This window comes from Antechinus flavipes, chromosome 3, assembly GCF_016432865.1.
Source record: "Antechinus flavipes isolate AdamAnt ecotype Samford, QLD, Australia chromosome 3, AdamAnt_v2, whole genome shotgun sequence".
Taxonomy (NCBI): Eukaryota; Metazoa; Chordata; class Mammalia; order Dasyuromorphia; family Dasyuridae; genus Antechinus; species Antechinus flavipes.
The window spans coordinates 630,051,459-630,075,211 of record NC_067400.1 but is presented as its reverse complement, the minus strand read 5'-3'; the positions used below and the strand labels follow the sequence as shown (position 1 = coordinate 630,075,211).

The 23,753-nt window shown below is 40.3% G+C and overlaps 1 protein-coding gene across 3 annotated transcripts; it reads left to right on the top strand.

Annotated features, from left to right (window-relative positions):
- The first annotated feature begins 442 nt into the window (after positions 1 to 442).
- On the top strand, positions 443 to 23,753 carry LOC127556773 (zinc finger protein 664-like). Of its 3 annotated transcripts, XM_051990193.1 has the most exons (4): positions 443 to 575; positions 1,291 to 1,388; positions 3,920 to 4,046; positions 6,095 to 8,100. In XM_051990193.1, the coding sequence occupies exons 2-4, from the start codon at positions 1,356 to 1,358 to the stop codon at positions 7,228 to 7,230; spliced, it is 1,296 nt and encodes a 431-aa protein (XP_051846153.1). In that variant the 5' UTR covers positions 443 to 575; positions 1,291 to 1,355; the 3' UTR covers positions 7,231 to 8,100. The 3 variants fall into 3 exon arrangements, with proteins under 3 accessions (XP_051846153.1, XP_051846154.1, XP_051846152.1); XM_051990194.1 differs by lacking the exons at positions 443 to 575; positions 6,095 to 8,100 and adding an exon at positions 20,941 to 23,753 and having other exon boundaries at positions 691 to 1,388; XM_051990192.1 differs by lacking the exon at positions 443 to 575 and having other exon boundaries at positions 720 to 1,388.

The window sequence follows — 23,753 nt, the reverse complement described above, 5'->3', positions numbered from 1 at the left end:
GGTCCCGTGGCCCCGCCCGGGAGAAGGGGGGACTGAGCCCTCATTTGTAATTATGCAAATGATCGAACACAGAACGTCCACGTCCACTTTCCCATCGGGAATTTCCCATCACATCCGGGTCTCTTTCCTGTACGGAGCCCCACGTTCCATCCCCCGCTCCTCCCCAAAGGCTTGGGAACCTCCAGGAAAGAAACGGGGACGGAGGCAGGAATAAACGGAATCGGGAAAAAGTCTTCACCGTGTCAAAGGCGGCCTCTTAGTGACGTCACTCCCGCCTCCGCCCCTGGGCTGCTGTGCCCCAGGGCATGCCGGGAGTCCCTTGGGTCGCAGGCGCTGCTTCCCCGGTCCCGCTGGGAGAGGGGAGAGGGGGGAGGGGGCAGGGAGGAGGGAGGAGGGCAGGAGGGCAGCTGTGCGCAGGCGTGGCCTGGGACTTCCGTCTTCCTTCTCAAGGCTCCTCCCCTTCCGCGCCAGTTCCGGGCCGGTGTTGTGGCAGAGACTGGCGATGTGTTGCGGGTGTCCAGCCTCTTGAGTCCGGGGGCGCGCGTGCAGGAGAGGGGTGCAAAAGTGCGGTGGCTGTGAGTGGGGGCGTGTATCTGAGCTGCGTGATTGCGCGTGGGGGCGGGTGTGCACCTGAGTGCGCGAGGGTGTGGCTCCACCCTGGGGCCTGAGCCCTGAGGGATTTCTCCTGGGTGGGTTGAGATGGGGGAGGGGTGGACGTGCTTGTGCATCCCTCTGGCTTGGGGAGGCGGGCGCTGCTGAGTGTTTGTGGGAGAACCCAACTGACCACCGTTTGTCTCACTTAACTTCCGTGCAAAAATGGGCTGAGATCCCCTCTGTAAAGCGCTCGGTATGGGGCCCGATCTACAGGAAGCGCCCCCTACATGCAGCTCTGGGTGTAAACGCTGCCGAGACCTTTCGTTGGCCTGTGTTGGAGGTTAACTGGCAGGAGGGGGAGGGGGACTGGTGCAGCTCTGTTCCTGTTCTATTTCCCTCCTGGTGGTCTTGGGACCGCTGTCATTTCTGGGGCTTTTGGCAGGTGGGGGTTCCATGTTACAGATGGAGAAACTGAGGCAGGCAGGGATCAAGGGCTTGGCCAGGGTCCCACTCCCCTTCCAGGGATCAGGTTGAAGGCTTTGTGACTTGACCCCATGGGGCTCAGGCTCCCAGGCTGCCCCTCCCTGCAGTGTGCAGGAGACCTCCTCCTCTCTGAGATCTCTGGGCCTCCTCCCGGGGAGCAGCCTCTCCCCACCATCCGTGCTCTCAGAGCTCTCTCTCTCTCATTGTGGGCAGGTCCTCCTGAGTCCTTCTCCCTCCCCAGCCCAGCTGCAACAGGACCCAAGCCCGGAACCAGAGACATGGCCCCCGGCAGCCGGAACCCCTCAGCCCAGGTGAGTGTGGCCCCTGCCCAGCGCTGAGCAGCCTCAGCCAAGGGAGCCCAGGGAGCTTCCTCCTGTCACACGGAGGGGGCCCTGGAAGGGCTGGCAGTCAACCTCCTATTGCTGCCCATTTCCTGCCCCCTCAAACCACCCAGGTGCTCCCAGGGCTCTGAGTCCCTCTCTTTTGCCAGATCTCAGATCAAATCAATAAACGTTTAGAAAATAGTTCCTCTGGGCCAAGCTCTTTGCTAACCACTGAGGATGCAGGGGAAGATAAAGGAAAAAAATCAGATTGCAAACAGGACAGAAGCCTTTGAAAAGGCCCAGGGTCAGGGGACAGAGGGTCCTGGTTAAGCATAAGCCAGGAGCCCAATGTCCCTGGGACAGAGAGGAAGACTAAGGTGTGAGAAGGCTGGGGCGGGTGTTGTGGCGTCTGCCATGTGCCAGGAGCCACATAAAGATCATGTCATTTTGCATTGTCTAGGTGAGCTTTCTGGAGGTCCTCCAAACCGGCCTTGGAATCAGCAGGATAGTCACCATGAGGATAGTCAGGAATCGAGCCTAAAGCCTCATTGTCTCCTTGACAGTCTGTTCACTCTGCTTGCCTGACTCTGTCCCCATTCTCTCACCCTTAAATACCCTAATACAATTCCATCATTACTGCATACTGAGTATGTGGCAATTTAGAGTGATTATATCCTACTAGATATACATGGGAACTAGAGAACCATTACCTCATTAATTCCACTAAGTTAACACCTTGTTGTAAGGGTCATTGTTTCAAGTATACTTCTCTAGAGTTCTAGCCCTCCTCATCATTTGATCCGTTATGGGAATTGTCAGGATCCTTGGTAGGGATATGAGGTGATACTTGTGAGTTGCTTTTATTTGCATTTTCTTAATCAAAAGTGATTTAGAGCACTTCATTTTCCTAAATTTTTTTGGTTTCATCATCTAGAAATTGTTCATTTCCTTTGACCATTTCTCGAGAAATGGTTTTTATTCTTATACATTTGGCTCAGTTCTCTGTATATTGGGAAATGTGGCCTTCGTCAGAGATACTTGCAGTGAAGCTCATTTCCCATCATTTTGGTTTCCTTGAAAAGTACATCTTTACCAGAAGAAGAAAATGTGAATTGCAAATTCAGGTTTGAAAAGTCTTTATCATAGCTATTTATGTCAGAGGAAGAAAAAAATTATTGGGTCAGCTAGGTGGCCCAGTGGATAGAGGAGCAGCCTTGAAGTCAGGAGGATCTGAGTTCAGACACTTAACGCTTCCTAGTTGTGTGAACCTGGGCTGGTCACTTCATCCCAATTTTCTCAACAAAAAATAAAAGAAAAAATAACTGCTCAATTACTCAGATATTTTGGCAACATTTGCCAAGTCCTTTGAGCCTTCGTAGACAGTAACAGGACTGGAAGTAAGTGCTCTGAGTTTTCTCACAGTGATTGGGGGACGAGAGATACTGAAGGTGAAGTATATTGATAAAAGAATGGCAACATAGCCTTAAATGAAGTCAGTGATCTTTTCTCCAAAATTCACTTAGGAAAACTCTTAGTACTAGATGTGAAAAAGTCTTGGTCATTGGGGGACATGACTGTACTTCCCAGACTTAAAGAAGGAAAGAGATTGGGATTGGGTGGCAAAGAATAATGAGGGGGAAGCAGTCACAGAATAAGGATTGGGTAGATTCAAAGGTCTCCCCAGCTAGGACAGCCTGATCTCTGGATGGGCTCTAAAGGGCTGAGTGAAGTAGGAATCAGGGCAAGAATGTGGCATCAAAGGCCCCTTCTTGTTCCTTGGAGGCCGGGCTCTTATAAGCCAGGTTAGCCGCCTGACCTCTGACCTCCTGGCTGAGACCTACCTGGGGAGTGCAAGCACAGATTTCTAGGAGACAGTTAGGTTCTAATTAATCTTCTTACAGAACATATTCCTTTAACAAGCTCACCTTATGAGAAGAGATAAAGCTTCATCACTTGTCTGGAAAGAGTCTCATATCAGCTACTTGAGGCCAGATTCTCTTTAAAATTCTTTTCCTGCTTTCATCTAATTTAGATTTCATTTTAGACCCATAGGAAATTTGCTAGATAATTTTTTTGTTCTCTCCTCAGTGATCACTTCTTCTTTTAGAATACATAGTATTTAGCAGGTTCTCACGAATTCTTCATAGAATTTTTTTTCATACATAATCACTTAATACCCTCCTTTTGGGGAGGGATGTCTCATCATCTTCTCTCTTTCACCTATACAGGTTCTATAGAATTCATTTATTCTCCCTAATTCTACTAAGAGAAGCATTTTATAGTAAGACATTTTTCTAACTTTTATTATTCAATGTGAATCTCATTTCAAATGGAAAATGCTTTTCTCAATATTCCACTGGACTCTTCATGCCTGGTTCCAAGTGAGGGTTCTGATATTGTAAGAGTTTTAGGCAAATCCCATCTCTGCTTAAGCTTCCTCCTTTATCTTGATGAGGGTTGAACTAGATGAATTCTGGAGTCCCTTTCAGCTCTAAATCAAGTGACTTTTGATGGTTTAGGAATTGGTGACAATCGAGGATATTGTGGTGGATTTCACTGAGGAGGAGTGGGGGCTCCTGGACCTTTCTCAGAAGATGCTGTACAAGGAGGTCATGCTGGAGAATGTCCAAAATCTAGTGTCCCTGGGTAAGCACCATTTCCTCTCTTTTCTTGGTGTTCCTCATCAATTCAAAATAAGCACAAACAGCATAGAAGTGATGCAAACTGTGTTACATCCCAGAAATTGGATTGAGTGCTCCGTCATCTAAGGGCACCAAGTTTCCATCCATTTTGGTCTTGGCTACAGCCTTTTTGAGTTACATAATTTACCCTCAATCAGGTAGCTGACCTTATTGATACATTCGTAAGGTAAACTCCCTGAAAACCTGCTAAAAAGAATGGGAGAGGGTTCTGGTAAGATGGCACAATAGCAAAGGAACTACGTAGCTCCCTAAGAATTTCCCCTAAAACAAAAAATAAATGTCTCACAATATATTTTGAGCAGCAAAAGTAACTAAAACTCCAGATGTTTTGTGGACCTTAATGGGAACTGAGGAAGGACCTCATCTCCCTAGATAGAAATGTGGCCCAAGTGAAGGGCTGTGCTCTCTGGGCAGACTCTGCTAAGTTAGCCAAGAGCAAGCTCTGAGGGCATCTGCATCGGCCTGGGGTCCCAGCCTCCAAAGCTGTCATATCTGGCACAGTACAGGCAGGGGCGGGCAGTCGAAGAACAAAGGGCCGTGTTCTAGAGAAAACTTCTCAGATGAAGATCTCATGTCTCAAATACTCAAAGGGACTGGAACAGGTTTATGATGAAGAAATTTAAACTGTTTACAGCCATATGAGAAAATATTCAAAATGCAATCAAAAAACACATTTTGATATCATGTTGGGAACACTAATATATTGTTGCTGAAATTAGGAACTGTTCCACTCAATTTGGAGAACAATCTCAAATTATGATAATAGACTTATAAAACTATATACCCTTTGTCTCCAAAGTACAATATGAGGTCTGTTTGCTAAGGTAATTAGGGGGAAAAGAAGCAAATGTATATGTTTTAAAAGATTGATGGCAGCTTTCTTTTTGGGTGACGAAGAGGTAGAAACTGTGGGGATGCTACCAATTCATGAATGGCTAAAGAAGAGTGGAATTTAATCTACAATCAATGCTTAATAGCTTCAGCAGTGATTGATAATGGTGTGTTGAGAACTTTATGAAACAGTTCAGCCTATCTCTTCCATTATCACATCCTTATCACTAATCAATATGGCTCCATCAGCATTAGGGAATTTAAATAGGTCTTTGGTCCATACATAGTCTTCAGGCATCATAAAAAAGTTTTGGCTGGTTATAGTCAATGTTAAAATGAACTTTTATCTGCATTTATTTGCTGAACCCAAAATCCAACATGTCTATAACCTTTGTTTATACTTTTGGGAAACTTAAACACTGCCTTCCTAGAGATGGATGAGCTAAAGTACTTGTAATCTTGTAAATCTTTTAGAGTTCTCATTTTTCATTTAATACTTTCTGACTTTTCCCATTATTTTCATCAAAACAATTTGGATGTTTACTTTTTTCCTAGATGAGTAAAGGTGGTACTATCCAACATATTCTGAAAGTCTACTCCTTATTTCCTGTATGATTTTCAATCACGTGTTGGCTCAGTTTTCCCTCTAAATTAGCAAAAACTATTCCAGCACAAAGAAGACTTTAATCTACTGTCATTAAATGTTTGGTAGTCATCTTGGCCTTGGGCCCCTGCCTTTGCTGAATGTGTATATTTCATTGGGAAATGATAAGTTTCAGATTGGTTCAGTACTTTGAGATGCATATCTCACATATTATCTATTTGTCTTTTTTAATGTTATTATTTTTGCTGAGGCGATTGCGTTAAGTGATGTGCTCAGGGTCACAAAGCTAGCAAGTGTTAGATGTCTGAGGTCAGATTCGAAGTCAAGTTTTCCTGATTTCAGGGCTGGTATTCTATCCACTGCACCACCTAGCTACCTCCAATCTGTCTCTTCTTAAAAATGACTTGGGCTGTTAAAAGCCACTGTTTGCACTGAGTACACCTAGGAAGTTTTGTATAGTTAATTTGGTGACAAGCTGCAGTGACTCTTATGTAACATTGCTATTTGTGTTTATGTATGTATGTATGTCATTTTTTGTATATGTTTGTCTTCTTCAGATGTAGAAACTGGGTTCACAGTAAATGAAATGAGTAAAAAGCTGGGAATTTTTGTGGAAGAACATGACCTGCAAAGATTCATGGATGATGGTCCCTCTGATTTCAGTTTGAAGGAATTGCATGATTTTATTCTCAAAGTAGATAGATTTCCAAAGAGTGATTGTGAATTGGATGAAATTGGAAAGAGATTCAGTTGCTCTTCGATCCTAAATCATGGCAAGAAAATGACCTCAGGAAGTGATTATCTTCAAGGTAGTGAATACAAGAAATGCTTCACTGAAAAGGTAGACCCTTTGGTTCCAAGTAATCAATGGGATATAGCTGTGAAGTGGAGTTCAGACCTCCATGGTGATCAGAAAAGTGATATTGAAGAAATGCTTTCCATAAATAATAAAAGTGAGAATGCTTTCAGTCAGAACTTTAATCTCATTACTCATCAGCAAATGCCTATTAGAAAAGAATCAGATGAACATAATATATGTGAAGCAACCTCATCCTATCTCTCATCTCTTCCTTACCATCCTGAAATGAAAATATGTGAATATGATCAGTGTGGGAAAACCTTTGGTTGGAATCCAGCGCTTGCTAGCCAGCAGAAGGCTCATACTGGAGAGATGTTTTACGAATGGACTGAATGTGGGAGAGCTTTCTATTACACTTCATTCCTACTTGACCATGAGAGAATTCACACTGGAAAAAAACTTTTTAAGTGTAATCACTGTGGAAAAGCTTTCACACAGAGTTCCTGTCTTGCTAACCATCAGAGAATCCACACTGGAGAGAAATCTTTTAAATGTAATCAATGTGGAAAATCTTTCAAATTCTCCTCCAGTCTTGTTACACATCAGAGAATCCACACTGGAGAGAAACCTTTTAAATGTAATCAATGTGGAAAGGCTTTCACACAGAGTTCCAGTCTTGCTAATCATCAGAGAATCCACACTGGAGAGAAACCGTATAAATGTAATCATTGTGGAAAGGCTTTCAGAGTTTCCTCCAGTCTTGTTACACATCAGAGAATCCACACCGGAGAGAAACCTTTTAAATGTAATCAATGTGGAAAAGCTTTTATATCCAGTTCCCATCTTGCTAGACATCAGATAATCCACACTGGAGAGAAATCTTTTATAATGTAATCAATGTGGAAAGAGTTTTAGATGCAGCTCCCATATAGCCAGACATAAGAGAATCCACACTGGAGTGAAACCTTATTTATTATTTTTTTTTTTACCTATTTTGGGTAGGAGAGGATAGCAGTGGGAAGTGTACTAGCCATAGAATTGTCCTTCCCCTAATCCTCTAATCTAAAATAATAAAGCCTTATTACAGTAAGGATACATGCAATAGATCAGAAGGACTGAGAAAGTTTTGAAAAATGTTTTATTGAATTCATTACTACTCAAAAAAGAAATTCAGGCTTTGCAGGTTTGTTTATTGAAATATTTTTCTGTTTTGTGTAAATTTAAAATGTTCATTTGATTTCATTTGTCTGAATTTCAAAATTAAAAAAGAAACCAGAAGAGACCTTAAAGGAGGGAAAGGGAAACATGTGTAAAAATGTTTGCCCTTTTTGTGTAGCGAGAAACTGAGTGGATACCCATCAATTGGAGAATGGCTGAATAAATTATGGTATATGAATGTTATGGAATATTATTGTTCTGTAAGAAATGACCAGCAGAATGATTTCAGCGAGGCCTGGAGAGACTTACATGAACTGATGCCAAGTGAAATGAGCAGAATCAGGAGATGCATTGTACAATGTAACAAGACTATATGGTGATCAGTTCTGATGGACATGGCTCTCTTCAACTATAAGATGATTCAAACAAGTTCCAATTGTGCAATGATGAAGAGAGCCCTATACACCCAGAGAGGACTGTGGGAACTGAGTATAGACCACAATATAGCCATTTTTACTATTTTGTTGAAAAATTACCCATGCATATGTTTTGTAAATAAAAAGCTTTAATAAAATTTAAAAAAAAAAGAAAAAGAAGAAAAAATAATATTATCTGTGTTGGTTTTGTCTGCGCAAAAACTTCTCTCTTCTCCAAATATCCGATAGGTAAACTATCCTTTGTTCTCCTTATTTCCTTATAGTATCCCACCTTATGCCTAAATTATGTAATCATTTTGACCTTGTTTTACTCTTGTTTGGATGTAGGTTTACACCGAATATTTGATCTGGTTTTTTCCAGTTTTCTTGCCAGTTTTTTTGTGAAATACTGAGTTCTGATCCCAGAAGCTGGAGTTTGAGGGATTTATCAAATGGTAAATTATTATAGTCATTGATTTTTGTATCATATATATCCAATCTAGTCAATGATCCACTAGATCAAAACCATATCGTTCCAGTGACTGCTGTTTTATGTTAGAATTTTAGATCTGGCACTGCTAGGTTATTATCCTTTGTTGTTGTTGTTTGTTGTCCTTGATATTTTCCCATTTGTTTATATCTGACTTTATATGTATGAAAAGTGTTTTGTGATCTTATTGAAGTTTTTGGCTTTGTCTTGGTAGGAAGACATCCAAATATTTTATTTTGTCTACATTTATTTTAAATGGAATTTCTCTTTCTATTTCTTACTGCTGGGCTGTGTCAGTAACATGTAGAAATTCTGGTGATTTCTGTGGGTTTACTTTATATCCTGCCTTAAGACGTTAATTGTTTCAAGCAGGTTTTTGAATTATGTCTAGAATTCTCTAAGGATACCATCATATCATCTGCAAAGTGTGATAGCTTTATCTCATTAGCTTCTCTAATATCTTTAATTTCTTTTTCTTTTCATATTGCTAGAAGTGAATTTCTAATACAATACTGAATAATAGTGATGATAATGAACATCCTTGTTTCATCCTTGCACTTATTGGGAATGTGTCTAGCTTATTTCCAGTACAAATAATGCTTGATGATGGTTTTAGATAGATGTTGCCTATCATTTTAAGGAAAACTCCATTTATTCCTATGCTCTCTAGTGTCTTTAATAGGAGTGGATGATGTACTTTGTCAAAAGCTTTCTCTGCATCTATTGAGATCATGATATGGTTTCTATTCATTTTGTTATTGATATGGTCAATTGTGGCAATAATTTACCTTATATTGAGTCAGCGTTGCATTCCTGGCATAAATCCCACTTGGTCATAAGGTAAAATCTTGATGGTAAGTTGTTCTAATTTCTGTGCTATTATTATAGTTAAAATTTTCAATATTTCTGAGGGAGTTTGGTTTGTAATTTTCTTTCTCTGTTCTGGTTCTTCCTGGTTTAGATATAAGCACCATATTTGTGTCCTAGAAGGAACTTGGCAGGACTCGTTTGTCTATTTTTCCAAATAGTGGTGGTGGCAGCTTCTGGACTTGACTCACAGGATGTCTCTTTCCTAGCACTAAGGGAAGGCCTTTGTTGCTTTAGCATATTAGAACTTACAGCCACAATAGAATGACACTCCTTACAGGTCCAGGGCAGAAAATTGTGCTAGTAGTCAAATTCCTAGATGGATTTCTGAAAACAGCTGCAAAAAACCCCTGAAGCTTGGGACAATGCACTCTGTACAAGAGAGCAATACTTGAAGAAAGAGTTAAAAGGCCAGCATTAGACTGGGATAATGAACAAACAACAGAAAAAGACTCTGAACAGTGAAAGTTACTATGATGACAAGGAAGATCCAAACACATACTCGGAAGGTACAAAGTCAAAGCTCCTTCATCGAAAGCCTCCAAGAAAAACAAGAATTGATCAGAGACCATGGAAGAGATCAAAAGGATTTTGAAAATCAAGCAAGAGAGATAAAGGAAAAATAGGAAGAAAATTAAAAGTGGTGCAAATGGAAATACAAAAAGCTAATGAGCATTCCTTTAAAAAGCAAAATTGGCCATATTGGAAAAAAATGCCAAAGTTCACTGAGGAATGGAATTCCTTGAAAATTAGAATTGAGCAATTGGAAGCTAATGACTTTACAGGAAATCAAGAGACAATAAAACGAAACCAAAGGAAGGAAAAGATAGAAAACCATGAAAAATATCTCATCAGAAAAGCAACTGACTTGGAAATAAATGTAGGAGAGAGAATTTATTTCTTGTTTTTTCTTATAATTTCTAGAGATGGGTTAATTTAATTAATTACATTTGACTTAGAAGATATATTTATTTTCTATTCTTGTTCTTCAGGAGAGATAATTTAAAAGTTTTTGGTCTACTGGAAATTCATGATGAAAAAAAAAAGAAAATGAATATCTTCATTCAAGAAATTATCTAAGAAAGCTGTCCTGTGTTGGAATCCTTACAAAGTGTTAAGTCATTAGAACTGATAGAGACAATAATTATCTAATTTAGCATGGTTCAGTATGATTGATCTGATCCTACAAGGAGATGTTATGGGCCAGAACTTGAAACAAGATATTAAGTGGAATTGAGAAGACAATGTTTAAATCTAGTTTAGAATTGATTTAATCCTACAACAGATAATGGTTTCCCAGTGATATAATGATTGGTGTGTATTCAGTGTATAGTATATAAGCAAGAAGCTCTCAGGGCCAGAGACAGAAGCCCACTCTCAGAGGTGAAGACAGATTCCACCTTTGTGCTGGCTGGAGACATTTGGAGGGAGCCAGGGGCTGAAGCTCAAGACTTTGAAGGGCACAATAAAGGACTAGATTTTAACTTCTGGCTGCGTTTGAAGTGATTATTACTTTGAACTGAAACTAAGGCTGCCTCCAGAAAACCTCCCCAAGAAACCTGCCCCCAGAGAAAATGATCATATTATACAAAAGAAGAGAACACCACAGTCCTGATATTCTATTTAATTTCTATTGAATTGAAAGAAATCTCCCAACCCCCTTCTGAAAGAGAACCCAAGGTGAAAACTCCTAGGAATACTATAGCCAAATTTTAGAATTTCCTAGTCAAGAAGAACATATTACAAGCATCCAAAAAGAAACAGTTCAAGTACAGTGAAGCCACAATCATGATGACACAAGATTTATCTGCTTCTGCATTAAAGGGCTAGAGGGCTTGGAATATAATATACTAGAGAACAATGGAGCTAGGATTACAGTCAAGAATCACCTACCCAGCAAAAGTGAGCCTAATACTTCAGGGAAAATGTGGACATTCTTTTAATAAAGAAATAAAAATTTTTGATACACTTTGCTTTATAAATCATGTTGGGAGAAAAAAATCATAACAAAAGGGAAAAACCATGGGGGAGAAAAAACAGAAAAAAGAAGTGAATATAGCATGTGTTGATTTACATTAAATTTCCAAAGTTCTTTTTCTGGATGCAGATGGCATTTTCTATTCAAAGTCTGTTGGGATTACCTGGGATCACTGCACCACTGACAAGAACCAAGTCTTTCATAAGGTGATCATGGCACATTCTTGTTAGTACTATATACAGTGTTTTCCTGGTTCTGCTTGTTTCTTTCAGGATCACTTTGTATAAATCTTTCCAGGCCTTTGTAAAATCAGTCTTGTCACTATTTTTTATAGAACAATAATATTCCATTATCTTCATATATAACAACTTGTTCAGCCATTCCTCAACTGCTTGGCATGTACTCATTTTCCAATTCCTTGCCACCACACAAAGAGTTGCTACAAACATTATTGCACATTTGAGACCTTTAGGGTACAGACCCAGGAGTGGCACTGCTGCATTAAAGGGAATGCACAGTTTTATAGCTATTTGGGCATAGTTACAAATTGCTCCAGAATAGTGGGATGAGTTCACAACTCCACCACAAGTGCATTAGTGTCTCAGTTTTCCTACTAACCACTTCAACGCTTATTATTATTATCTTTTGCTGTAATCTTAGCCAATCTGAGATGTGTGAAGTGTTACCCCAGGATTGTTTTAATTTGCATTTCTCTGATTAATAGTGATTTATAGCATTTTTTAATATGACTATAGATGTCTTTAATTTAGCTAAAAATTGTTTATATCCTTTGACGATTTATCACTTGGGAATGACTTGAATTCTTATAAATTTGATTAAGTTCATTATATAATTAGAAATAAGGTCACTGTCAGATACAGTGGTCTGAAATTTTTACCTAGCGTTTTGTTTTCCTTCTAATATTAGCTGTGTTGGTTTTGTTTGTGTAAAAACTTCTCCAAAAATCTGATAGCAAACTATCCCTTGTTCTCTTAATTTCCTTATAATATTGTTGTGCCATAGTTCCCTTTTATTCTGCCTCAATTTCTTTAATTGTCCTGCCTTAGTTTCCCCAAATTATTCTGCCTCAATCCCCCTTGTTGCAACCCCCCCCTTTTCTGCTCATTAGAACTGAGATAATTAGGATTGTAGAGATCTGACATTCCAGAAGATGTTCTATCTCTGATACCTAATTGGCATTGTCTATATCTCTTAAGTCCCACACTTCCTGGCTCTAGTTGGACACCTCCTAAGTCCTCCCAATTAGTAAGAATTTATGGTCCTACCTTCAACCTATCAGAACCCGATTGATGGTCCCTTCTTGGAGATTCCCGATTACCAGAGTTGGATTTCAACTCCCCCCTCCCCCTGCCTTTCTCTATCTATTAAGCTTAGAAACATAAATGTTTCTTGGGAAACTCACATTTCCTGCTGGATATTTTATGACATCAGCCCCCAGCACAATCTCTCCCTCTCAAATAAAATATTAAATACTCACAAATCTCTATCTTGCCTCAGTTTCTCTAGCATTATAATATCCGCCTAATGCCTAAACCATGTACACATTTTGACCTTGTTTTGCTCTGGGATGTGAAATGTAGATGTATGCCAAATTTCTTATGTATTGTGTAAAAGGCAGGAACTTTGGAGAAATATTTTTAAGGCTCAGTAAGATTGATTTAAACAAGGTGTTGTCAGTGGAATTGATAAGAAAATGGTTATCTAGTTTATCAGCTGAATTCTCTAGTTGAATATGATTGATTTAATCTTAGAACAAATAATGGTTCCCTAGTGATATAATGATTGGTTTATACTCAGTATACTGTAATGATGTAATTGTAATAGAGCATACAAACTGGGCAAACTCAGCCAGAGAGAGGGTCTGAGAAGACAAGAGGACTTGAGGCTGCAGCTCAACTTCTCCAACTCAGAGAGACTTCAAGATAGAGACATTCCATCTTTATCAGCCTCGTGGTGGCTGGCCTGTCCTCCTGCTTCCCCCACTGAGACCAAGGCCCTTCTGAAAAGCCTCCAGAAAGCTAGCTGGGTCTAGGCAAGGAGAGAGACTGTGTAGGACACAATAAAGACTTTTGGACTTTATCTGTGGCTATTCTCTTGGTGATTACTCTGCTGAAATGAAGGCTGGTCCCAAGACCTCCAGAAAGCTACACCGGAACATGATAGTATTGTTTTCCAGTTTTCTTAGAAATTTTTGTGATGAACTGATGCTAAGTGAAATGAGCAGAACCAGGAGATCATTATATACCTCATCAATGATAACTGTATGAGGATGTATTCTGATGGAAATGGATCTCTTCGACAAAGAGATCTAACTCAGTTTCAATTGATCAAGGATGGACAGAAACAGCTACACCCAAAGAAAGAACACTGGGAAATGAATATAAACTGCTTGCATTTTTGTTTTTCTTCCCGGGTTATTTTTATCTTCTGAATCCAATTCTCCCTGTGCAACAAGAGAACCGTTCAGTTCTGCATACATATATTGTATCGAGGATATACTGTCACCTATTTAACATGTAAAGGACTGCTTGCCATCTGGGGGAGGGGATGGAAGGAGGGAAGGGGAAAATCGGAACAGAAGTGAGTGCAAGGGAGAATATTGTAAAAAAATTACCCTGGCATGGGTTGTCAATAAAAAGATATTTAAAGAAAAAAAATCTTTAAAACACTATGATTCTAAGAAAAAGAAAAAAAAGAAATTTTTGTGAAACGCTGAGTTCTGGTCCCAGAATCTGGGATAATGGTTCTCTAGTTAAACATATACGATGTAATCACTCTGGTTGACATATACTTAGTGTGATACAGTGATATAATGGCTACAGTTGGCACATGCTCAGTTGTTGTAGTGATGTAATCCCACTGAAGTATTTAAGGGCTGAGAGGACTGGGAACTCCATCTTTGGCCAGCCTCATGGTGACTCCCTGCCTTCATCACTTCACCTAAAGACCAAGACTTTGGTCCTCCAGAAAGCTAGTTCGGACATTGCAGCAAAACCATATAGTTTTAATGACTCCCTCTTTATAGTAGTGTTTTAGATCTGGTACTGCTAGGTCTCGTCCTTTATATTTTTTTCATTAATTTCCTTGATTTTTTTGACCTTTTATTTACTAGATGTTGTTAATTATTTCTAGCTTTATAAATTAATGTTGGCGGAGTTTGATTGATACGGCACTGAATAAGTAAAGTCATTTATTAATTTAGGTAGAATTGTCATTTTTGTCATGTTGGAGTTCAAAAGTTGGAGTTCTTGTTCTTCTCAAGTTTAGCTTAGAGCCCTCCAAATACCTCCAAATCCAAAGATTCTGTCCTTCAGCCTCTGCCTCTGCTTTCTTCAGCCTCCAACTAGCACAGAGATGGAATGAATCTCTTGTCTCCTTCACTTGGGGCTCGGCTAGCTTTCTGGGGAGTCTTTCAGACCAGCTTGGTCTCAGTGGGGGAAGTGCAGGAGCCCAGCCACCAACTACAGTTGTGTGAGATGAAGATGAATCTGGTTGTCCACTGAACTCTCCACTTGTAGCTTTATCCTCTGAAAACTCTTCTTCTGCCACCAGCCAGCCAAGTGGAATATATTCTGGAATAGATCTCTCTACACTGGCCTTATATCTGACTCTTCTGAGAGAATGGGATTATGGGTTTTCTCCCATGGTGCTCTCTGGCCCAAAGAGCTTTAAGGGAGGTGTGAACTCACAAAGTTACAAAGTTTACTTTGTGAAGCTGGCATACTTGTGAACTCCGGTGAGTAAAGTTGTAAACACAAGCATTGTACTAATTAATTCTACTTAGTACCTTGTTTCAGGTTCTGCCCAAAACATCTTCTTGTAAGATCAGATCAACTCTAATTAGTTAGCAGTTTGTAAAGATTCCAACATTGTCATATTAGCTCAGCCTACCCTCAGTTGATATTGGTGCCAGTGGGAAGCTCCGAGTGTGGGGGTGCGCCTGCGAGAGGGTGCAGAAGTGCAGTAGCTGTGAATGGGGGTGTCTAACTGAACTGTGGGCTTGTGCATGGGGTAGGGGGTGTACCTAAGGGACCGTGGGTGTGTGGCTGCACCTGGGGGCTAAGCCCTGAGTGATTTCACCTTTATGGGCGGAGAGGGGGCAGCGTCTGGTGCTTTGCTGCAGCTTGGGGGGCTGCTGAGTGTCTCTTGAGGAGCCCAACTGACCCCTCACCTACTGAACCCTAGTCCCCTTGGCCCATTGTACATTTGGAGGGGGTGAGGATCCTGAAACTTGATCTCTGGTTATCTCAGTTTCCCCTCGTCTAAAAAGAATGTGAGAACAGCAGCCTCTCCCCCTTTCCCTCCCAATGAGATCCCTTCTGTAAAGCATTAAATACAGGGCCTTATATACAGGAGCGCCCTCTACATGCTCCTCAAGAAACACTCAGCAGCCCCTTGGGGGAGGGAAGAGGTGGGTGGAATGGAAATAGGACTTCCCTTTATCCTGTTGTGAGAATTGTCAGGATCCTTGCTGGGAATGCCCAGAGTAAGGTAGCACAGGATCCAGCCAAAGGTTAAACTGAGCTTTATTTATCCACTCAGAACAGTGACATTTTCCATGGGTGAGTGAGGAACATGCATTTCTCACCCGCCACAAGTGACAGACAGACTCTCCTCCTGAGCCTCATGACGACTCATTTGTCTCTCCTAGGTTTTGTCTTGTACTCAGACTCACAAAGAAGTTCTGGGTGAGATCTGTTAGGGCACAGAGAAGGGAAAATGAGACATTATACAGAAAAGAACAAAATACGTGGGTTTGTGCATTTAGAATTTGAAAGGAATGTACAGATTTTCCCCAAAGCTCCATAGAGCAGGCCAAGGACAAATGTAACTGCTTGGGTAATCCCAAAGCTACTCAACATTTGCCTATCAGGCAGAATAATCCCACTGGAAGTGAGATTAAGTGAGAAGGAACAGAATGAAGGACCATTGAATGTATTGACATTGAGCACAGCCAGTGTAGAATCGAGTGGAGTTACTTATGTTTGCTTAAATATTCAGAAAAGCTCCATTTGCTGGCTGAGAGCCTCAGTGGTATGTGTTGGGGGACATGAGTGCACATGGTGTGATTGTGTTTCCCAGAGTTCAAGGAGGAAGCAGATTGGGAGGGAGTGACCTAAAGATGACCAGACAGCAGTACTAAGGGGGATGGTGGAAGTTGGGCGCCATTGAGAAGTTTGCCAGTCAGGAGGGCCTCTGGGTGGGCCTAAATCTGAGGGAAGCAGGAGTCATGGCATGAAGGGAACCCCAAGATCACTTCTGGTTCTATGAGGGGGAGTCAGGGAGAGCACAGGTCAGTCACCTGACCTCTCTGACCTCTTCAGACCTACCTGGGGAGTGCAAGCACAGCCCTGCATTTCTAAGAGACAATTATGTCAAGGAAAAGAGGCATTTGTTCTCCTCAGGGCTTCTACTGGGAAGAGAAGTTCTAGGCAATGTTTGCTCAGGAAGATGGAACCTGTGGAAACTAGAAAAGGTTCTTGTAACCTATGTGAGCAAAGAACTTCCCAAAAGTGGCTAAGAGGCCCGGTTTTCCTCAATCCTGAAGCACGAAATTCCTCCTCTTTCTCCATTCATACTCATGGCCAAGATAAAACTTTGATAGCAGACTCTTGTCTACTAGTAGAAATGGTTCTTGGGAAAATTGAGATTCTGTAAGACATACCATCCCTCAGTGTAAATCTAGTTTTATGGAACTGAGTTTGTTCTAAACTAGATTATAAGATTTCATTCATCTCCAACCCCAAATGATAAAGTATTACATTTTAAATAAGGAAGGAAATCCTCCTTTCCCTACAAAGTTACACTTCTTTTTCAGTAATTCAGTATCGAAGTCTCCGAATCCATTCTATAAACAGATGAAGGCAATGATAAAATAAAGAGAGCAGATGTTTTTGACCATGACCTATCCTGCCAAGCGTCATCCCAGCCTTTCAGGGTAAGAGTAGAGATGCTGCTTTACTTGGCTGCAAGCAGTCTCATACTACTCCATTGTGGACATATTGGGAGTAATATAATAGGGTACTTCTCTTGCTTTCATCTAGTTAAAAATATTTCATAATTTCAGCAAATTTACCAATTCTTTTTTTTTTTTTTTTTTGGTTTCTTCTTTTCTCAGTGATCCATTTTCAGGTTCTATTGACTCAGAATATAAAGTACTTGTCAACTTCTCCCAAATTCTTTGTAGAATTTCCTTAACATGTCCCTTATGACACTTCTGATGGGGAGGAATTTCTCCTTCCCTTGTCTCTGTTACACACATTCTCTTATGTCACCGATATGTCACTGACATTTTCTCTCCTTTCATCAGGACAGGTATTTTACAGTAAGAAACCTTTACAGGCTTTTAGTATTCCAACATGATTCTTACTTCAAACAGAAAAGACTTTTCTCAGTATCCCATTGGGCCCTTAATGCCTGGTTATAAAGTGTTGGCTGTATAATCCATACCTTCAGCAAAGTTGCAGGGTATAAAATAAACCCACATAAGTCATCAGCATTCTTAGACATCACTAACAAAACCCAACAGTTAGAGTTACAAAAAGAAATTCCATTTAAAGTAACTACTGATTGTATAAAATATTTAGGAATCTATCTGCCAAGGGAAAATCAGAAACTTTATGAGCAAAACTACAAAACACTTTCCACACAAATTAAGTCTGATCTAACCAACTGGAAAAATATTAAATGCTCTTGGATTGGGCGAGCAAATATAATAAAGATGACAATACTACCTAAATTTATTTATTTAGCGCTATACCAATCAGACTCCCAAAAAACTACTTTGATGAACTAGAAAAAATAACAACAAAGTTCATATGGAAAAACAAAAGGTCAAGAATTTCAAGGGAATTAATGAAAAAAAAAATCAAATGAAGGTGGCCTAGCTGTGCCAGATCTAAAATTATATTATAAAGCAGCAGTTACTAAAACCATCTGGTATTGGCTAAGAAATAGACTAGTGGATCAATGGAATAGGTTAGGTTCAAAGGACAAAACAGCCAATAACTTTAATAATACAGTGTTTGACAAACCGAAAGACCCCAGTTTCTGGGATAAGAATGCACTATTTGACAAAAATTGCTGGGAAAATTGGAAATTAGTATGGCAGAAACTAGGCATTGACCCACACTTAACACCGTACACCAAGATAAGGTCAAAATGGGTTCATGACCTAGGCATAAAGAATGAGATTATAAATAAATTGGAAGAGCATAGGATAGTTTACCTCTCAGACCTGTGGAAAAGGGAGGAATTATGACCAAAGAAGAACTAGAGATCACTATTGACCACAAAATAGAAAATTTTGATTATATCAAATTGAAAAGTTTTTGTACAAACAAAACAAATGCAGACAAGATTAGAAGGGAAACAATAAACTGGGAAAACATTTTTACAATCAAAGGTTCTGATAAAGGCCTCATTTCCAAAATATATAGAGAATTGACTCTAATTTATAAGAAATCAAGCCATTCTCCAGTTGATAAATGGTCAAAGGATATGAACAGACAATTCTCAGATGAAGAAATTGAAACTATTTATAGACATGAAAATATGCTCCAAATCATTATTAATCAGAGAAATGCAAATTAGGACAACTCTGAGACACCACTACACACCTGTCAGATTGGCTAGAATGACAGGGAAAGATAATGGGGAATGTTGGAGGGGATGTGGGAAAACAGGGACACTGATACATTGTTGGTGGAATTGTGAACACATCCAGCCATTCTGGAGAGCAATTTGGAACTATGCTCAAAAAGTTATCAAACTGTGCATACCCTTTGATCCAGCAGTGTTTCTACTGGGCTTATACCCCAAAGAGATACTAAAGAAAGGAAAGGGACCTGTATGTGCCAAAATGTTTGTGGCAGCCCTGGTTGTAGTGGCTAGAAGCTAGAAAATGAAAGGATGTCCATCAATTGGAGAATGGTTGAGTAAATTGTGGTATATGAATGTTATGGAATATTATTTTTCTGTAAGGAATGACCAGCAGGATGAATACAGAGAGGACTGGCGAGACTTACATGAACTAATGCTGAGTGAAATGCGCAGAACCATGAGATCATTATATACCTCAACAACGATACTGTTTGAGGATGTATTCTGATGGAAGTGGATCTCTTTGATAAAGAGAGCCTTAATTGATCAAAGATGGACAGAAGCAGCTACACCCAGAGAAAAAACACTGGGAAATGAATATAAAGTGCTTGCATTTTTGTTTTTCTTCCTGGGTTATTTATACCTTCTGAATTCAATTCTCCCTGTACAACAAGAAAACTGTCCGGTTCTGCACAAATATATTGTATCCAGGATATACTGTAACCTATTCAACATGTAAAGGACTGCTTGCCATCTGGGGGAAGGGGTGGAGGGAGGGAGGGGAAAAATTGGAACAGAAATGAATGCAAGGGATAATGCTGTAAAAAATTACCCTGGCATGCATTCTATCAATAAAAAGATATTAATATTAAAAAAAAGAAAAGAAATCAAGCCATTCTCCAGTTGATAAATGGTCAAAGGATATGAACAGACAATTCTCAGATGAAGAAATTGAAACTATTTATAGACATATGAAAATATGCTCCAAATCATTATTAATCAGAGAAATGCAAATTAAGACAACTCTGAGACACCACTACACACCTGTCAGATTGGCTAGAGTGACAGGGAAAGGCAATGTGGAATGTTGGAGAGGATGTGAGAAAACAGGGACACTGATACATTCTTGGTGGACTTGTGAACACATCCAGCCATTCTGGAGAGCAATTTGGAACTATGCTCAAAAAGTTATCAAACTGTGCATACCCTTTGATCCAGCAGTGTTTCTACTGGGCTTATACCCCAAAGAGATACTAGAGAAAGGAAAGGGACCTGTATGTGCCAAAATGTTTGTGGCAGCCCTGTTTGTAGTGGCTAGAAGCTGGAGAATGAAAGGATGCCCAACAATTGGAGAATGGTTGAGTAAATTGTGGTATATGAACATTATGGAATATTATTGTTCTGTAAGGAATGACCAGCAGGATGAATACAGAGAGGACTGGCTAGACTTACATGAACTGATGCTACGTGAAATGAGCAGAACCGGGAGATCATTATATACCTCAACAATGATACTGTTTGAGGATGTATTCTGATTGAAGTGGATCTCTTCGATAAAGAGAGCTAACTCAGTTTCAATTGATCAAAGATGGGCAGAAGCAGCTACACCCAAAGAAAAAACACTGGGAGATGAATATAAACTGCTTGGATTTTTGTTTTTCTTCCCGGATTATTTATACCTTCTGAATTCAATTCTCCCTGTGCAACAAGACAACTGTTTGGTTATGCACACATATATTGTATCTAGGATGTACTGTAACCTATTCAACATGTAAAGGACTGCTTGCCATCTGGGGGAGGGGGTGGAGGGAGGGAGGGGAAAAATTGGAACAGAAGTGAATGCAAGGGATAATGCTGTAAAAAATTACCCTGGCATGAGTTCTATCAATAAAAAGTTATTTAAAAAAAAAAAAAAGTAAAGTGTTGGCTGTGACAGTCATAAAGGTCATGTGATTTTTTTTTTTAAAGAGAAATCCCAACTCTGGTTCAGTTTTCTCCTCTTGGTTGATGAAGGTTAGACTAGATAGATTCTGGAGTCTCAGCTCAAAATCTTGTGCCTTTTGATGATTTAGGAGTTGATGACTTTCAAGGATGTGATGTTGGACTTCACTAAGGAGGAGTTGGGGGCTTTTGGATCCTTCTCAAAAGGAGCTGTACAAGGAGGTCATGCTGGAGAGTGTCCAGAATCTGCTGTCCCTGGGTAAGGACCATTTCCTGTCTTTGCTTGGTTTTAGTTGTAAGGCCAAATACAGGATAAGCAGGAAAGAATGGATGTATACTCTGGTGCATCTCAGCCTTAGGTGCTAGGTCCTCTGGGTGCTCCAACTCTCAATCCACTTTCAATTTCCAATTTCACTTGGAGCGCCAGTCTTGCTAAATATTAGACAATCCATACTGGAGCCAAACCTCATGAGTCTGGTGAATATAGCACAGCTTTGACTTATCATTTTGAGCGTATTTAAGAGAAGAAGGTCCCCACTTGAGGGAGACCTTATGCACATGACCAACATAGTAATACCTTCCAGTACCAATCATCTCTTATTTCCCACCTCAGAGTTCATGTCAGACAAAATCTGATCATTATCATGGATAAGCAAAGACATTCAAATGGAATTCAGTATTTTTTCCCTATGGGAGAGATCACATTAAGCAGCAGATTCCTGGGCACTCATGGGGGAAGGCTTTCAACCAGAGGTCACCTTTTACTTCTCTCTGAGGATTCATTGAAAAGTCTTAGAAATAGGTTCATGTGGCTGTGCTTTTCTCTGGAAGAGGGTGATCAGCAGACAACTTTATTGCTAATAGAAGAAAGATGGATAAAGGCTGTGCTTGGAGCTTCTAGAGCTGATATTTGACTGTCTTCTGGAGAAATCCTGCTGGAGATGAAACGTGGGGATCTCATACACAAGGGAAGGTCTCCTTCTGCAGCACAGCCTTCATTAGATTTTCAACAGAATGAAATATTCATGAAATAGCCCAAATTTCCATCCTATTGTGAGGGGAGGAGAAACTGAGGCAGAGTTCTGAGCCCAAACCCTTTATTAGAGGAGTCTGATTCTCCTCTAAGTAGACTCTCCCATCTGGCTCTCCCATCTGAGTTGCTCCTTTTTTTCTCAGCTCTATTACAGGAGTACAAGTATCTTATCAATAGAACAGCATTTCATTGGTTACTATAAAATGCATTGGGTAAAATACAGATATCATCAGGGCCATAAGGTTTCAGGATGGCCAATGCAGGAAATCTATCCACTGACTAAGTGGTCATAAACTGGATGATCTTCCCCCTCGGCTTGGGCCAGGGAAGTGGGGCCTTTCAGTGATCAGGAGGTGGATGAGCCATTCCTGGGGTTGGGCAAGTACAGATTGCACATCCCCAAGGACAATTTCTAGGACTTAGGGACATGTATAATTCCTCATATTGATTCATGTTATTTGTTACATCACTACTAGCCTGGGTTACTATGTGCTTATGTAATTTATGTAAGTATGTATAATACCTCCCCAGTTAATATTATGTATACCTGTTTCAAGTGAGACCCTTCAGAAACCCGCTAATCTGATTTGATTTCCCATTTCCTTTGGTGTTTTCATTTCCCTTCCTGAGATGTCATGGAGGGCTTGATCACCTCCTTTTTTGGTGTTTTCACCCTTTTTTGAGGAGTCAGGGAAGGCGTGATCATCTCCTTTGGGAGTTCTCACCTTCTTGAGAAGTCAGGGAGAGTGACCACCTTATGTTCTAAAACAAAAGAAAGTGGGAGATGTTATGGGTCAGAATTCTGAACTTCTTACAAGGTACTAAACTTAGTGGAATTGGTGATATAATGGTTATCTAGTTTAGCATGGTGCTTTGTGATGAGCCAGAATCTGAAACCAGGTGCTGTCAGTGGAATTGATAGAGACAATGGTTATTTAGCATAGTGCTTAACAGTTCTCTAGTTCAGTACATGTACTTAGTATAGTACTTACTATAGTTCTAAAAGCTTCACACTTTTAAGAGAACATATATATGCTAGGAGCCTCAACCAGGATTCAGTTAGGGAGATTCAGGAGCCAGAGAAGGTGGCAGGAGCTTAAGCTCTCAGAACCAAGGAGAGAGTTAGGCCTTTAAGAAAGCTAACCAGGCAGCAGGGAGGGAGACAAGACTTGGAAAGAGACAATAAAAGATTTGGACTTTAATCCCTGGCTGCACTTGTGGTGATTACTGAACTGAAACGAAGGTTGCCTCTAGAGACTCCAAAGGAAACCCAATAAGAGATTACATTTTAAAGAGAATATTACAGTGCTTAATAGTTCTCTAAGTTCATTATGATTGATTTAATCTTACAACAAATAATGGTTTCCTAGTGATATAATGATTGGTTGATACTCAGTGTAGAGCATATAAGTTAGGAGCCTTTGGTAGGTTCAGTCAGAGAGAGGCAGAGAAGAAGAAACAAGAGAACTGGAGGCAGGAGCTTCAGCTTTCCGAGCCAAGGAGACAAATTCATTTCACCTTCAGTCAGGCTTCTGGTGACTGGCCTGGCCGCCTGCACTTCCCCTGCTGAGACCAAGGCCTGTCTGAAAGATTTTCCAGAAAGCTGTCCACCCCCAGGCAAGGAGACAAAAAGGATTTGGACTTTAACATCTGGCTATTCTTGTGGTGATTACTGAACTGAAACGAAGGCTGCTCCCAAGACTCCCAGAGACCCCAAGAAAACCCAACCAGAGAACTTTACAACTGACTATGATTTCTTCAGCCATTCTCCAATTTCTTGGTGTTTACTTTGTTTTCTGTGGTTTCTACCACAAAATATCCTTGCATAAATGTTTTGCTAACATGACATGAATTTCTGTAATCTTTCTTTATGCCACTTAGTGGCACAATGGATTAAATGTTGTGTTTGAA

Coding starts and splice junctions, on each gene's coding strand:
- LOC127556773 (XM_051990192.1), top strand. CDS start 1,149: ATGGGGCTCAGGCTCCCAGGCTGCCCCTCCCTGCAGTGTGCAGGAGAC. Junction 1,389..3,919: donor GCCGGAACCCCTCAGCCCAG/GTGAGTGTGGCC, acceptor TTGATGGTTTAG/GAATTGGTGACAATCGAGGA. Junction 4,047..6,094: donor CCAAAATCTAGTGTCCCTGG/GTAAGCACCATT, acceptor TGTCTTCTTCAG/ATGTAGAAACTGGGTTCACA.